Source organism: Triturus cristatus, chromosome 6 (genome assembly GCF_964204655.1).
Source record: "Triturus cristatus chromosome 6, aTriCri1.1, whole genome shotgun sequence".
NCBI classification, from domain to species: Eukaryota; Metazoa; Chordata; class Amphibia; order Caudata; family Salamandridae; genus Triturus; species Triturus cristatus.
In genome coordinates, this window is record NC_140589.1 from 501,926,628 (window position 1) to 501,944,858 (window position 18,231).

Genomic DNA, 18,231 nt, shown 5'->3' on the forward strand with positions numbered 1-18,231 from the left:
ACTCCAATCTATCCCACTACACCCCACCCCACTACACTCCAATCTACCACACTCCACTCCAATATATCCCAATCTAACTACACTCCACCACAATCTACCTCTCTCTACTTCAATCAACACCAATCCACCCCACTCTACTCCAGTCCACCCTAGTCTAGCCAAGTCTACCACACTTCAACCTGCCCCATTCCACTCCAATCTACTCCACCCCAATCAACCCCACCCCACTCTACTCCAATCTACTCCACCCCAATGTACCCCACTCCACTCCAATGTACTCCAATTTGCCCCACTTTACTCTAGTCCAATTTACACCACCGCAATCTACCCCATCTTCCACCCAACCCAACCCAATCAACCCCACTCCACTCAACCACAATCTGCCTCACTCAGCTGTACTACAGTCCTTCCCACTCAATCTACTCGACTCCAATCTAGCCCAATCCACCCCATCCCAATCTCCTTCACTCTACAACCACCTACCCTACTCCAGTCTACCACACTCACTCTACCCCAGTCTTCCCCACTCAAATATAGCACAGTCTACTCCACTCCAATCTACACTCTTCCACTCCACTGCACCTCACTCCACTCCACTCTACCCCACCACTCCAATCTACCCCACTCCAGTCTACCTGTCTTTACCCTACTCCAATTTACCCCACTCCAATCTACCTAACTTCACTACAACTTACCACAATCTACCTCACTCCAATCCACCCCACCTCAATCTACCCCACTCCACTCCAGACTATCCAACCCTATCCCAGTCTACCTCACCCCAGTCTACTACTTTCCAATTGTCTCTACTCTTCCCCGCTCTACCCCACTTCTCCCCAATTCACCCTATTCTACCCCAATCTACTCCACTCCTATCTACCCCACTCCACTCCAATATATCCCAATCTAACCACACTCCACTATCTACCCCACTACAGTCTAACCGACTCTGTCCTTACCAATCCAGCTCCAGTCTACTCCACTACACTCTACCCCAATCTACCCTACACTACCCCAATCTGCCTCACTCCTCTCTACTACAATATACCCAAATCTAATCCACCTCACTCCACCCCAACGCACTTTTAGCCATACTGAACAGCAGCTTCAGTGGTGTACAGCATGGCTAAAACACATTGCCAAAGCCAATAGCTCTCGAATAGGAGACACCTATTGGTTTTGCCTTTGCTTGTTCTCAAATGCTGTGACTTCGGTGACACAACATTTATAGCAGCATAAGCACTGTGAAAATTGTCCCAGCACCATCTCTAGTGTGTGCATTCGACCTTCATTAAATGGGAGGGGGGTTACCGCTGAAACTACTACACCGTTTTGCTTGAGTATATTATTCTGCACATTGCATTCTACCTTGGGTAAATGTTTGCCTGCAAAAGATGTAACATTTACAGAACATCATTGATGTCTCAGTTTTCTGTGATGTGTGGAAACGAAAAGTTCAGAAGCCTTGGGCACCCCGTGCTCAGTGACGGATACACAGCGTTGTGAATGCATGCAATTGAACCTTGAAATATTAACATAAGCAGGCCCCGCTTCCCTTCCAGATCAGTGCTGCTCCCTTTGAAGAGATAAAGAAGTATATCAAACAGGAGGTCCTCAGGATTTTCGAAGGTAAGTGCACAGTGAAGTGTAAATAAGCAAAGTGTGCTATTTTTACATACTGCAGCGTGTATCGTCTTTGTTTACTGTTTTGCGGCCATGAACGCTGGACTTCTCACTTGTAAATCACATGCATTTATTGCAATGAATGATATTGCTCGTAAATAGGCTTAATATTCGGAGATTTACGCAAGAGACCGCTTACAAGCAAAGCTATTTTGCAATTGTAATATTTTGTCTAGGTACAACGCTAGTTATTTGCAAGGTGCATGTTTTCACAGCTCATTAGTAGATGTTTGGGCACACAAACAGTAATTTCCGCGCTGTCACCGAGAAGTATACTGTGCAGGAGGTACAGTGTTTAAATAAATTGATAATAAACTGTAGTCTGACTTAAGAAACTATTACAGGAGAAACAAGCAATAACATGATTTAATCAGGAAGTTGGAAAATAATCAGCCAATTGGAATAAGTTGTGTAGGTGTGTTCATGCAATGCGCCTGCTCACCTTAATTCTAGTGCTTTGAACTCTAGTCACTACAGTGAATTGTATTATATTCCTCTATACATTCCATTCTCTTCTTTGCTGCTCTTGTAATTCTGTTTCGGGTAAATGTATAATTTTTCAGGAGCTCCTATGTGCTTTTCTACTATCGTTTGTTCTATTTCTGTAAGCTAACAGCCTAGATCAAAAAAAGTAGTGTTATTGTTGTAAATCTACATTGATTGTACCAAAGAGCTCCGGGTGATCGATCAACTCTTCATCAGTGTGAAGACAGGAAAAGCTGTGCAGAAATCGGCCACCTCAAACACGGGTAGTACTCTGCATTAAAACCTGCTATGCACTGGCCAAGAAGCAACCCCCTCAGGGTTCCACCTGAGCCACAGCTGCCCCGCTGCATCAGCTCATGGGTTCCCTGTACTGGACATCTGTTAGGAAGTAATGTGAGTGTCTCTGCACATGTTTACCAAGCACTACTGCCTGGACAGTCAGGTCTGTCATGATGGGCTCTTTGCCAGTTCAGTCTTCTGGGACTTTCTGGTCTAAATTTGTTTGCAGCCCCATCTCTGGGGAGGTATTTCTTGGGTATCTATTCTAAGGTAAGGAGTCTGCAGCTAGACGTCTTTACCAGATGGAAACATAACTTACCTTCAGTAACGCCTTATCAAGTAGAGCCTTTGTCTAGATGCAGATTACTTACTGACCCTCGCATCTTCCCTCTTTGAGAACGGATTTGCTTGCATAGGGTTACCCTTGCATGTCCCTAGTGTCTGTACACTGGCCCATCAGCATTCTATGATGGCTGTGTGCTTCTGATGTGGAAATGTCATGAAAAAAAACTGATGTCAGGTTGCTGGGGTGGCGCCTTTATAGCCACAGCTCATGTCACTCCATGTGCAAAGGAAGCCAATGCGGAGCTGAACAATACCACCTGCCGGCACGCATAGTTACTGCTTGAAAATGTCCAGATCCAGTTGGATACCTAGGGAACATTCTAAGGTAAGGAGACTGCTGCCTGATAGTCTCTTCCAGATAATTAATTACTGAAGGTAAATAACTTGCTCTTTAATCGTTATATGTTGTTCCCAATTACAACAAGTTACAACTATTACCTGCACTGGCCACAAAAGTGAAAACTCCAGTGGGGCCGGTAAAATAGCAGCCAGGTGGCAACCCTACATGCTGCTTTTTTGTCAGTGATTTTGACATCAAACACCTTTGGCAGCACCAGAGAAATGAAAAACACTCATACGATTCAGACTGAAACAGGATACAACTGAAGAAAGGAATCCAATTTTTTCACAAAGTCATGAGAAAGACACTAGTTAGTATAATCCAGGGCAGCAGCTTGCAATTCTTGCACTCCCCGAAGAAAAGATAAACGGTCCTTCCAACATAGAGCAAAGTTACCTTTTGTTACTGCACTTCACAAACATGAAGTTTCTACAAGGACTGAGGCCCCAGACTGTGCCTATTGGTATGAACTCTGAGCTCCTTTATCTGGCTTTTTAAAATTTGAATCTACTCTGAGAAACATGCAAGACAGTACTCTGTGGAAAACCTCAGAGCTTGTACTGCGGGAATGCAAGGGTAGCTCCATTCAAGATCAGCACTGAAACACCTTTGAGTAGTGCACCCTAATAGGACACAATCGTGTTTAGGTGTCAAGCCAAGGCAAGCCTGCTCACAGTGTGAAAAACTGATTTGCATTTGCAGTAAGCCACCATTTACATTATAATAAAGTGTTCCAAAGCTGCACTGATCATCATGCGTGTTGGTAATATGAAAATAAAAAACTGCCACGAGAATGATCTGTGTTTGGTTAAATAAATAAATCCATATGTACAACATTTTACCACCCTTCTCTGCATACTGAAGTGGACTCATTTTTAAATGGATTTACGTATGTGCAAGAACAAAATGCATTAATTCATAGTAAAGTTAGCCAATGGCTGAAGTAGGCTGACCCATGCCCCATGCACTATAATGTGGTGGGCAAAAAAAAAGTGGGACTGACATAACAATTGACTAATAGATGAAGAGGGCTGGCTGAAAGCCCCCATAAGTATAATATACTCCTGATGTCCCGGGGCCCGACTTCCTATGGATCCCACTCAACTGGGCCAAGTACCCGTCTGCACTTGACTCTCAGTGGTAGCTGTGGTCGTCCTTCACAGATCTTTTGGGGGGATGTAGATTCAGGTCAGTGAACATGACTCATAACTCAAAGTGCAAACAGTACGAGCAATAAATCAATGTCCAGCCAAATAATTGCTTTCATAAGAATGAGTACTATTTTATTGCTAACTCTACACATGCAAAGACATGTGACATTTAAAGGAAACAACCTGATTGCCCTTGAAGGTGGGGTCTCTAGTAGTTGTCAGGCCCCTGTCCCACCCTCCTTAGTGTAACGTGTTCAGGATTATTCCCCATTCACTGGTGGCCATATCAGGGAATGCAAATATTAGACCGTACTACAACGTTCTGTCTTTTGACCTTTTAGGAACTTAGTCAAAAGTGTCTTTTGTGCCGCACCCTTTGAAGCAAGTTCCCTTGGGGCCCAGCTGATCTAGTTTATGTCTTACCCACTCCAGCAGCACAGAAGAGTTCAGCAATGCAGCGGGAGCCTTCGAATGCACACCCTTGAGTCCTGCTCAGTTCTGCGAAGTCGAGAAGCTCGCAACCCATGTGGCAGCACCCGGCTGCATAGGCTGTCTTCCTAGAACACCGCTGCCAGACATCTTTCAGATGTTGGAGCAGCTCCTTGCTCATGAAGAAGCAGTAAGTTTACTTTGATCAACGGGTGTAGGCAGTTCTTTCTTCAGTTTCAGGTCAAAGCCATCAAGGATGCAACGTCATCCATGGTGTCTCCATCAAAGTTCCGTGGTGAGTCGGGGGCAGTTCCCTCGCAACCTGTGAGTTGTAATGTCAGTCTTTCTTTTGGGTGGCCGGCCAAATAATTTGGCAGCATTGGTACTGGCAGCTCTTTCTGGCATATGGGGTTGCAGCAGTAACTGGTGGTATGGGTGCAGGTTCTTCCAGCTTCATCACCCCGGTTCAGACAGTCACAAGTCATAGCCCTCCTTGAAGAGGTAACTTTACCGGTGGCCCCCCCAGCATACAAGGTTACAACAGCTCAGTGGTACGTGTGTAGAAAGACCCGAATGCCGTTCAACCCATAACTCAGTCTACAGCGGCCCTCTCCTGGCATACGGGGGATGCCAAAAACAATCTTGCCGACAGGGGATGGCCTGATTGGTGCTCAGCTGAATCCTCACATATCACACAGGGAGTCCTCACAATAGGGTGCTACACTGTTCCTTGCTCCCGCCAACACTCTCCTCTTCCTCACAGGGCACACTGGTCTCAGCAAGCAGGCAGGCGCTCATGTTCTAGGTTCCAGGGCAGGTTGTCTTGGTTTCCCTGGGTGATGTCCTCTCACCAAGCAGGGAGTCTATCAGGCCTTGGCCTCAAGTCCTGGTCACAGGCAGATGTCTTGTAGAGCTTCCCCTTCTCACACAACCTGTCTGGCTACTAGGCAGATGACAACGTTTTGGGACCCAACCTGTCCTTCATATAGTCATTTTCCAGACCAAATGTAATTTGGTGTCTGGGTCTTTGAAGTTTTGTGTTGGGGTTCTGCTTCTTTTAAAGTGGGCACCTCTCATTTTCATCTTCCTTCATGAAAGCCACAGCAGTCATGATTCTGAAGTTAATTGTCGACAACACAATTCATGGGAGTGACCAGAGGTCACACCTGGATGCCGGCCACTGTGATACGTGCATCAAAAGGGTAATCCCAGAAGCCCAGCCCTACTCTTTGATTCTCTTACCAGCTTATCGCTCTTCCTGAGATGTGTCCAGGCCACTCCCTTGAGAGATATCACTGAATCAAAGAGCAGCCTTTTGAAATGTAAAGGGAGTCTCTTCCTTTTCCCTCCAGTGTGTCCCCATACAACTCCCAGGAAAGTGGCAATAAACAAATCTGTCTGGGCATTCCTGTCCTCCTCATATCTTTATCAGCCAGGCCTGGGCTTCCCAAAATGGAACCCAGGGTCCTCTTTACAATGTAACATTGCAGGAACACTCACTCAGTGTACTATAACAGCACCCTTTGGGTCCAGCACTGTTACCTCTATGCATTGTACCCTTACATGTACACATGCATTCAGTACACATACTCAAGCTGAGATCTCTTTTCAGCACTGACTCTTTTCTATCTTTAACGACTGCATTGTCACAACGCACTGCCATTACAACGCAAGTTGTTACAATGACTTGTGCTAGATGGCGCGCTGGACTTAGGAATAGTATGATTTACTATTCCAACTCCAGTGTGTGCAACACTAGGGAAAGTGTTGGAATAGTCAATCAAACTGTTCCTTAGTCTAGAGCGCCATCTAGCGCAAGTCGTTGTAACGACTTGCGTAGTAATGGCAGTGCGTTGTAACAACGTGGTCGTTGTAACGACTGCGTTGTGTTTGCACGTGGTGTAAAATCTGCGATGTAAACATTGTTTCCCAAGTGAGTTATTTCAAAATACACACACTGCCAGCACACACAATCACTATGTCCGTGCTGTTCAACTCTTGACCCTTTATGTATTATACTTTACCCAAACACACATACACTCAGAGCATGTTTCAACCACACATGCACCACTAAGCACGGTTCCTCTCCTGTAATATATTTCTGTAGGAATACATACACCTAATACACCTAATACATGTATATCTACATGCACTGCACAGTACTGCCCCATCCTCATACCGTACCCTTCCGAGGTATACATGCAACTAACGCAGAGTCACTAATCCTGTGCTATGAACCACTCCACGTCTTACCTGATGTAGGTCAAGGAGGAGTTAAGCACACAGCAGAGGAACTTTTGAAAAGGTGAGTGAGCCTGTTGGCCTCACTCCAGTGACTCAGGGTAAGAAGGTCCTGTTCACTTTTACAGATCACTACACGGTATGCTGCCACCACCACGCTTGTGCGTCTCCATGCTTGGTAAAAGCGGTAGCCTTCCACCACTATGAGGGTAGCACTTTGGGTGCCCCCTTGGTACAACATGACCGCAATCCATGAAACAGGCTTAGGTCATGGTGCACACACATGATCTGTGCTAACTTATGACAAAAAAATCAGCACTGGGAATGCAGACTACAGTAAGGTCTTGGCTAACGCTAAACTTCAAAAGCGCAGAATGCAGCAATAATGAAAAAAGTGCAAAACTACACTTTTAAAGATTACGTTTCTGGCCTCACCCCAAAATTGTGACCAAAATCACATCTGGTTAACCCAAAGATAGTGTGCAAATACGTGTCATCCTCTCTGATTCATGCTTCCAATCTACGGCCACTTTATGCCATAATGCATAAAGGCGATATGCGTTTTTCTTAACAACATCGTTATAGCTATTTACATCCCACTGGTTCACAGACAAAATATATGAGACTTTGAAGGGTGCTTGTAACCTGTGCCTAACACAGCGCTTTCGATGATATATAAACTATGCACTTTTTGAGTTTAGTTTCAGAGGACTAACTGTGATTAAATACTACCAAATTACTTTACCGCAAATAACTTCTGGTTCAGATAGTAATTTAAAAAAATGAATTACCTTACAATTAAATTATGTGAAACTAAACTGCTCTTCTGCATGAACCCTTCTCGCTAATGACTAGAGTTACTGACTTCGAATATATTTTTGTGTATAACTGCAAAGATAACACGCCAAATGTTACCGTAATTACATTACACCGCACTTGAATTCACAGTCACCGAGGCAGTGCCATTAGCAGAGCTATAGATTTTATCAACAAGCAGCAAAGCAGAATACAATTAGGCATCTTGAACACAATAAATCCTAATCGTGTAAAACTTAACTGTAAAAATCGTATTGCCATATAGACTGACAGTGAGTGCATATCATTAATACTATGTTTCCACTAAAGACCTTTGTTAGTCAGTTTCTGTTTGGATAATCAGAACTTTAACCCCTCTTTCTGTGAAAGAAATCAATGGATTGTTGTTTTAAACTGATGTGGCAGTTAGGTAAATGGTTTCCTTTCATTTATTTACTCAGCTATGCAAATATTTAACATATAGGCATCGGTATTTCGCAGACTACACTACACATTAAAATTACATGAATTAGTAGCCTGGATGGAGTTTTGGAATTTTTCCAATTATTATATATTTTAAAGAGACTATGGAGCATATTATCAAGCACGGCGTTAAAATTATCGCTAAAGCGGCGATAATGTGCTTGATAATACGCCCTTGAGAATTCCCATAGAAGCCCATGTTCTGGTGTCAACATGGGCTTCTATGGAAATTCACTAGGGCATATTATCAAGCCCATTATCGCTGCTTTAGTAAAGCGGCGATAATTTTAACGCCGTGTCTTGATAATATGCTCCTTTCTTATTTGCACTTGAAAAGGATAGTGTGTGTGGCTACACCCTCGTAATAGTGGTCATAACCTCAATAGAGCCGTCTTGATAAAGAGGGCCAAGGATAATGCATTTGAAGCATAATTTTAGCACACATAACAGGGTCTTTGTTCTATTGCCCTGGTCGTTCCATAAAAACATGGAAAAGGATGCCTTCTGAGGATCTCCCAAATGTATTATTCCACTGAAAACTAGAGCATCATTGCAGTCAGCTGGGATTTCACTGCTCTGCAGAGCCTGGAGTTGCTGGTTGTCTCAAGGTTTGTTACTGGTCGCAGATTACAAAGTTTACTCTTGCAGATCCCACAAGATTCCCGGCTTCTCCAGCATCTCTCACAAATTGTAAGCACGGTTAAACGTTATCCATAGCAACTGGTATAAAAGTCAACCCCACTTAAACTGCCATTTTATTTGGTGAGGATCTGACACAAAATACAGGAGTTGAAAAGAAACTTTTTCCTTAGCGTAGGTGCAATGCTATTGTCATGTGTCCCATGCAGGCCCATTGTCGTTTTCCCTATGGTAGCCTTAGCATGTTGCAGGCTGTTCCACGCATGTTACTATACAAACGTTTTTTGCTTGTGCCACGCTGTACTTTCACACAGAACCTGCAGTTATTTTTGCGTTCTGTTCTTTCCTGGGATTTAGTCTGAACACCGTAGACCACACTGCCCCTTGTTATTCTGTTCTGGTCAGGCCCTAGCACCTCGACTAAACACACAGATGCAGCTGTTGTTTGGGGACATGTAGTCTCTGTCATATAGGTATGCACAGACATGCAAACAAACACTTGGATAGAGATTTTCAGAGAGAAGATCAGGACTACATGTGAGATGTAGAACTTTCATCTGTGCATGCTAAGGTTTGGGGTCCACAGCAAACACCCAGAGATCTTCTGATAATCACTGTGTTTCTGTAGAAGGGGAGGAGGGTTAGTCTACCCTGTCTAATATCATGGCAGCTCCTTTTATGATTTATGGATTACTTATTATGCTGACCGTATTTGTGTTAGGCATCTTCTTACTTATTGTGGCACATATTCTGCATCCTAGAGCACGAGAGTTAAAATAAACATTTGAAAATGTATTTGTGTCTCTCTGTCAGATCTTATTGTGGACAAGTACAAGTGTGAGAGCAAAAGGGTGTATCATGTCATTGCGATTGCTGAGAGTTGGGAGTGTTGTGTTCTGTGGTGTTTTTTATAAGTGCATGGATGTCCTCCGTGGATGCCTTCACACATGATGTCTAGATGTCTGCTGAGCAATCCTAAAGTAGTAGAAGTATGATTTGTTGCCTCTTCACTAAAATAGAATTAAAGTATGTGTTCTGTGAGAATGTGTCATTGCATGACCCTGCTAAACCTGACAAGACATGTTGTTCAATGTCTAAAATCCCAAATAGGTCATATCCCAGATCAACATTTTAGAACTATAATAAATGATGGCTAGAGAGCTGGACTTACAACAAATGGGGAGAGAAACCACAGTCTTGATATTAGCAGTGAACTCCCACACGAATGAACAATCCAGTGCCTAAAAAACATAAAGAAAATAAAACCATGCATAAAAAAAAGATACTGAAAAGTCTGTGTTGTTTTATTGAAAGACGGTCCTCTCGTCTGGGATACCTTTTCAAGCTGACCATGATGGAGGGAGAAAAGCATGGCAGATTGTTCTGTCACACATTTTACCTGAACTTGGTGGCATATATACAAGGCCCCTGCACCACCAGAGTGGCATTTTTGTTTACGCTCCGGTGGCGCACAATGCTGAGCCATATTTTCAAAGCACTGCAAAGCCAGCCTGCGTGACTCCTCATGGCGTTGTAAATATGGCACCCATTTACGCATTACTTTCCATGAAAGGGGCGTTCCATAGGTGTTTCTGTGGATGTTCCCACTTAACACCCATTGATTCTAACGCCTTCCCAGATTTACACGGTTTGGTAAACCTGGGAAGGCGTCAGATTCTAACGCCTCCCCAAGGGAGATGTTAAAGTGGCTTAACGAGGAGAAATACCTTTATTTTGCCTTTTGTTTTGCTCTTTCTATGTGTGCTGCAGAATGCAGCACACATAGAAGGAGAAAAACGCCATCAATTATTGGTTTTGTGCAGGAAGGTGACCCTTCCTGCACACCCAAAAAAAGAATCCCTGCAATGCAGGCACTCTTGCACCATGGTGCAAGGGGTCCTGCATTGGCGCTAGGCAGTCAATTGTGCATCAGAACCGATGAATGCACAGGGATGCAATGTATTGCTGTAAATACGATGCATTCCTGCACTTTCCGTGCTGTGTCATTTTCTAGTAAATATGTCTCAAAATGTAAAACCTCCAGCTGGGCAGGGCAGAAAACCATAGTTGAGATGGGCTCCATTCCTATTGATTCCAGGTTCCTGCTGAATCCTTGAAGTTTATCACCAATACCCCACAGGCTATAGCACGACAAACATGACAACTGTAGGATCTCAAAGTCCTGTTTTGTTGGGATCAGTTTGCCAACTTTTCTACCCTAGCACTTAATTTTGGCACGTGATCACTTTTTGGTGTTCAAAACCATTCAGTTGGACAAGGTTGAGAGCTGCAAACGTCTCTACTTTCCCTCCCAACTGCCTGATAACTACACATGGGATGGGGTGTTTTCAGGCTACCCCATGTCTCTACTGTAATCATATTGCCATGTCTTACTGATAGTAAGCAGTGACTTTGACACCAACAGTACCATTGTTCACACCTTCCTAAGCAGACCTTAGGGCATAAGGAAATCGACTTGCATTCACTGCAGGTGGTTGCTGGGCAGCCTAATATTTCTTTCTGTTAATTATTTTTGGGACATTTATACTAGAAATCGAAGTGAAGCACTGAAGCAGGGCTTCACTAATTAGTTCAATGTAGGAATGAAACCAGCCTAAACAGGCTAAAAAAGGCTTTGGCATGTCCAGATCAATTACTATGACATATTAACACAGCACCCTGGGCTACAGTGCCACGGGCTGATTGTCAATACTTCTGTCATGCCATTAAAAGCCATGTGTGGCTGGTTTAAGGCCCTACTGAGTTCCTACTTCTGTTGAATAGCTAACATGTATTTAAATTATTTATTATTATAAGGCATTACTAAAAATATGTTCTAAATAGGGGTGGACAGAAGGTTTTTCTCCACCTGTGGATTTGACAGAATTTTGGTCACTCCGCATTGTTCTTCAACAAGGACTTCTGGCCAAATTCTGCCAATCGCCACGTGGTGAAATTGTTCTACCACAAGGCTCCAGAAGATGTCAGCTGGTGAGCGCAAGCGAGATTTGGCTTGCCCTAGTGCTGTTTTCTAAAACGGGCAGTTGGAGGGCTACCGTTCGAGTAGATTCATCACCTCTAGTGGCCGCGAGCTCTTGCTCAACGGATGGAGCCATTCACACTAATTTTCAGTGCTGCTCACATTACCACCACTAAATTGAAGCGCAAGCTGCATATGTTCTTCCCATTGGCAGAACTCCACAGAACATCGTCAAGTTTTTATGAAACTCCACGAAATTCCACAGAGTAAAACTCGCTGAGTTCTGTCCAGCCCTAGTTAGAAGTGTCTGGAGCACTTCAAACACATATCTCTTTACAGTACATTGAAAGAATCATTATGGAAGAGAGCAAAGATTGCCAGGGTGTATCGAGATTTTTTTTTAAAGTAGACATTAATGTAAAATGCTTTTTTTTTTTTAAATTGGTGTATGCCCTCTAATTAAAGCAGGATTATCACAGTAATTTTACAAAGAAGGGATGAGCAAAACATAGGGGGAATGTTGAGTCGAAGGATAGTATTGTAAAACATGTCTAGTCTCATTTGTAAAAATTAGTGACTAGTTAGTTAAACTGATTTAAAGTAGAGGTGGGAGCCTAATGTGAAAATGCAGTTCGATAAAAAAAATAAGTTGTGATACAATTGCAAAAAGTGACAGAGTGACTTGACAGAGTGACTGAAAAGTAGAAAAGGAAATCATGGTGATAGTTAATCAGTGAGCAGACCAACAAAACGATGATATTGGAATGCTTGAATTAATAATCTCAGTTGCTGGTAATTACTGGGGGCACTATTCCTATCCATCATTTTTGTGCCTTAGTGGGTGAAAAATGATGGACTGGAATGCAGCCCCAGTGATTAAGATTAATTCATGCATTCCTTCCATCACTTTGTTGTTTGATCAAGTAAATGTGCTAAGTGCAAAAGCTATGCCCAGACTTCATTCCTATTGTCAATGTACCTTAGACACCAAATCATACCTCACGGCAAAGGCTTTAGTAAGTTGAAACAAGTGAGGTGGGGTTTTTGCTACCATCTGAAGGGAGCCTGGTCTCAGAATTCAAGCTAGACTTTTCCAATTAGAGCAGGACAAGGCTGAATGGCATATGACAGTTCACTGTCTAGAATGGAAAGTGGGAAGAAAACTGGAATGTGTCTAAAGTGATGGTCAGTGGCTTCGTTTAATTCAAACGTTCCTTTTGCCACAATTGACTTTAACCTACCAATGAAATAGAGTAAAAGGTTATGTAAAATACTCTCCAATGGCTGTTGTTGTCAGGCTCAATAGCCCTTATGTGTAATTGAGTGGGCCATAACTTAGTGGTCAACTATGGGCTGACTGCAGCAACATTTCCAAAATAGGGCTGGTTGGTTGCTGAGTTGTATGTGGGAGCTTTACCTAGGATACTCCTCTCAAACATCCATAGCCACTTTTGCTGCTTCCTCTACAGCGCAGGTGAGCTCTTCATCGTCTTGAATGAGTAGAATGCATGCTGGAGCTGAGGTCAACTTGGGAAGTTTCCTCGTAATGTCGATATTATCCCCTTAAATGCGGCTGTGCTCTCTGGGCCTTCTTAGGTCATTGCTAATTTCTTTTCCTTTTAGTCCCTGTTGAGCGGGGTCCATTTGTTATGTTGTTTCCATTTCACATATGCTGGAAATACATTGTTGTCTTTCCCATAGTCCTGGGGCTGTTGCTAGAGTTTATCCTTTAGCAGCTATGAACTTTGACTGTCCTACCCAGCTCGCTCCTTATTCATTTGGATTCCTGAGAAGTTATTTTTGGTCAGAGATCTTCCAGTTATCTAAGTGTTGTCAAAACCCTGCATGGCAAGCATCCAAATGTTGCTCAATCAGTAACAAATTAAAAACAGCAGTTAAAAGTGGTTACTTTTTACCCTTTCATTTTTTGTCAAACGTTGCTAAAATGTTTGAATATCATGCGTGTGTTCCTAGGTGTAGTCTACATGTATTTTATGGGAAAAAAATCTAATAAACATATAGAGCATAACAGAATACTTACTCTATTCCATCTCAATAACTAGCTCATATCCTCTGAGAGGCAACTTCCTCAGTCAAAAAAACTATCTTGGCCTCTTCACTCAATGGGCCAAATATTTTTTTCATTGCAATGCAGAGTAGCAATAAAAGTTTCTGTTTCGTGCAAAAGGAACAGAGCAGAATAGTGCTATATCTACTAGGATATGGCATTGTTTCTCTCTTTGCCTGTGCTGGTGCACTTTTGGCTGCTGTGCGCCACCCACACACTTTCACCATAGTGTAATTCGGTGTGCGTGATGTCAAGCATAGTTTTTTTTACTCGAAGCGTACATCTCAAGTACCAAATACTATGCTTAGACATAGTTTAAAACTTTTCCAAGATTTATTAGGGCTGTACAGTAAAGTCCAAATGCAAAAGTGCAAAGGTTTGCAGAACACAAAACATTTTTGCACCATTATGCCTGCCTCGAGAACATGTACATTTTTGGTGCAAAGCCCTGCCTACCTTTTTTGGTAGATAAGGCTCTGCATCAGAAACCATAAGAGGCTGCACGGTAATGCCCATGTACCTCCCATTGCAAGGCTCGTTGATGCAAAGAAGTGCTAAATAGCACATAACACTACTCTGGTTTGCTGTAGGGCTACTTGCTAGTGCAAAATAAGTTTTGTCCTAGAAAATAAATCCAATTCAAAACTTTGCACCAGTTTATAACTAGTGTAAGGTATTATTTGATCTGCGGCCTTGTCTGCATGTCAAATGACGGTTTAAATCACCTGAACTCTGAAAAAAAGTCAATCCTACCGCTGTAAATAGCAGTAGTATGTTTGAGCTATAGTTGCTACTGGCAATATGATTCATTTTTCACCATACTAATTCAACAGTAACCCTTATGGGTTCCAGAGTACAAGCTACTCGCCAATAAAGTGCTTCAAAACCCTATCAAGGGGTAGCAAGCGCTAAATAAATACAAACCTCTTTCCCTCTTCTATCCCACAACCTACCCTTCTCTATCCAAAAAACTGAATAACATATCCACCACTCAAATGACTGCATATTTCACTATACTAATTTTCATCACTAATCCTTTATGGGTTCCGGAGTAGCGTCCTACTCGCCAGAAAAGCACTTCAACACCCAACAGGGGTAACAGGTGCTACATGAATGCAAACCTTTCTTCCCTTTTATCCCTCCGCTATCATTCTCACTCCAAATAACTGACTAATATCCACCACTCAAATAACTTTCATATTTCACCATATTAATTCAGCACTAATCCCTTATGGGTTTCCGGAGCAGCGTGCTTCAACACCCCATCAGGGGTAACAAGCGCTATATAAATACAATCCTTTTTTTTTTTCTCTTCTATCCTTCTGCTATCCTTCCGAATCCAAATGACTGACTAACCTATCCACCACTTAAAATTTACTTGCATGTTTCACTATACTAATTCAACACTAATCCTCTATGAGTAGTGTGCTACTTGCCGATAAAGCACTTCGACGCCTCGTCAGGGGTAGTAAGCGCTATATAAATGCAATTACAATACAATACAATACAATATGATGGCTGATGACGGGCCGTTATGCTGTCTCACTCCAAATTATTCATGTCTAGGGGTTTAGCTAGTCTCTGTTGCTTGAATTCCCGCTGCTTGGTATTCCCTGTCCAACCCTTGTTGAAGAGCAAATATTTTCTCTTCCATTGCTCTGCCTTGAACCTTTTCCTCTCTGGCTTCCTCCAACTTTTCCTGATCGAATAGGAATTTGCATTGCTCACATTCTCTCTTTCTGAATCCTGAAATTAAGCTTCTTGATCCTGAGAGTTGTGCGTGTTCACCAGGGGGACAGGAGCTGCAACAGTCAGAATTCTGTGATCAGTTCAATCAGGGACAAACCTGTGTGCTACCCAAGTGGATACAGTGTCAGATGAGGATTCCCTACCTGGGCTACTGCGGGCGAACTGCTTGGATTCACATCTCTGAACAGGAAAAGAGAGGTTTTGAATGGGATTTGTTTACCTGATGTTGAGTTGATTTTGTACTTTTAGTTCACATCAATGTCCTGTAGGGTGCACTAATCCATTCTCTTGCATTTTCATTTAAGAGGGCTACTAAAAGAAAATGTGTATTTCAGTTACATAGGAACTACATTAAAACCAGTTTTACTGTTTGTAGAATCCAATATTCTTTTGCCCGAGTCTTCTATATAACAAGTTTATTGGCAGTCAGGTAGTAATCAAAACATTATTCTTACCCAGCACATCAAATCGGTTCACTACATCAGGGCTAAAACAAAAATAAATAATCATTAGGTATATTCTTTGCAAAGATCAATAGTAAGTACCAACAATTATATAATTGTTCAATCTTTGACTTGATGCAAGTATGGAAATGAAAAAATATGCTATAAACTTGAGTGTAATAAATAATAATACTTTTCAATCAAAATATGCAGATAATAGATAAAATATTACATGTGAGTCTATTGAAATGTACCCATGTCTTGAGCTTGTATGCTTTCTTGGGTTTTGTTAAATTGTTTCTGCAGTATATCTACTGTAATGCATTTAGCTTATTCAGAAATATATTTTTTATTAACTAATTTGATTCATTTCAAAGATAAAACACTAAGTGAAATAAGTCCGCTTTGTAAGCACAGAAACCAGATAACACACATCCCAATTACACATCCAGCCCATGATACACCTACCACCAGCCGCAAATCTTGTCATGTTTCTGCGGGCATCCTCTTGTTTCATAAATCAGACATTACTGGTTGGCACACCAATCCAAATCCCTCCGTCACTCCCTCAACAAGGAGGGGCGCCAAATATTGCCACTTGTGGGCAATGTCTGACTTGTCTACCAGCGTGGTTACCACAACAAATCAGACATTACAGGTTGGCACACCAATCAAAATCCCTCTGTCACTCCCTCAACAAGGAGGGGCACCAAATATTGCCACTTGTTGGCAATGTCTGACTTGTCTACCAGCGTGGTCACCACAACAAATCAAAACAAATAGCATTTGTATAGCACAGCACTGTCACCCCTGGGGTATCTGGATGCTGAGGGTGCAACGTCTCAGTCGAAGAGCCAGTTTTTGAGATTCTTTCTGAAATCCTCCAGGGAGGGTTCTGTTTGGAGATTGATGGGCAGGTCGTTCCACATCTTAGCCACGATGTAGGTGAAGTATCGACCCCCGCTACGGCAGATGCGGGGGGTGTAGGCGCGGGCTAGCGCGGTGAAACATAGGTGTCTTGCAGGTCGATGGAAATGCAGTCGATGGTTGATGTAGACCGGTCCTTGATCATCAACGGAGCGCTTCATCCTCCAACCCTCCAACAGTTTATTTATATTAGAGATCAAGTTAAAGAAGGCAGACGTGGTTGCTAACAAAAGATTCTTATCAAGAATTGACCACAGGGCACGGTAAACTGCTGAGGAAAATGGCCGCTTCTTGGAGCGGCTCCATGACTCCACTTCCCGATCTCCACCTATCTGGCCTAGAATCAACCCAAACATTAGACACCTTACCAGCTGCGGCTGAGGAGACATCTGGAGTGTTTGAGACCCAAGCCACCTTCTAACAGCCTAAGGGATGGAGCATTGTGGATCCTGACGAGCGGCTGTGTCCCCACCCTTGCATCCAAACCCTGATGCAGGTGGTGTCTTGCAGACTGTAAATTCAAACAGAGGGTCAGCTAAACTCTTGGGGGGAGTGTGGCATGGGGGAACCTGACAGGCCACAGAGAGTGCTTAAGGCAACTACTGGCAGGCAGCAGAGACCGTACCCGTGACCCACTCACCCCACATCGTATGAGCATTCTCGGAGGCCCCTCAATAACCTGTCAGTCTATGCCCCCCGACTTTGAGGGACTCGACTCTGTCGGACTTGGGGACCCTTCTGCTTGAACTCCTGCCTAGACGATTCCTAATGGGGGTGATTTCAACATGGCATGATGCAAGTGTCTGGACCGGCTGTCCCCAAGGAATTTCTCTCCACGTTGGGACATGTAGATATCTGGAGATCCCTAAACCCCTACACAAAAGAATACACCTTCCACATAAGAGCACACGGAAGCCACTCAAGAATTGATTTTCTGATAGCTTTAGTGACACAGATAACACACTTCAGGAATGTCAGACACTTAGCAAGAGGTATTTCCGATCACTCCCCAATTTGAGCGAGATGTAAGTTGGGGAGTAGTTATTCCACCGGACCTAATGCTATAGACGTCAGGTATATTAAAATGCCTCAGATCAGGAAGGGACTGGTGGAGACCAGAAACCACTATTTCCAAGAAAATGAACACTCGGTCAAATCGTCAGTAATACTATGGGAGGCCTACAAGACGGTGG

General features: G+C 43.1%; 1 protein-coding gene across 2 annotated transcripts in view; it reads left to right on the forward strand.

Annotated features, from left to right (window-relative positions):
• Positions 1-18,231, forward strand: part of COL19A1 (collagen type XIX alpha 1 chain) — a 2,198,704-nt gene that overhangs the window by 2,067,785 nt on the left and 112,688 nt on the right. The window contains exon 50 of one of the 2 annotated variants that reach the window (XM_085610910.1): positions 1,563-1,629. In XM_085610910.1, coding sequence (XP_085467036.1) covers positions 1,563-1,629 — 67 coding nt within the window. Of the gene's footprint in view, positions 1-1,544; positions 1,630-18,231 lie in introns of both variants that reach the window. The other variant, XM_085610909.1, reaches the window with a different exon arrangement.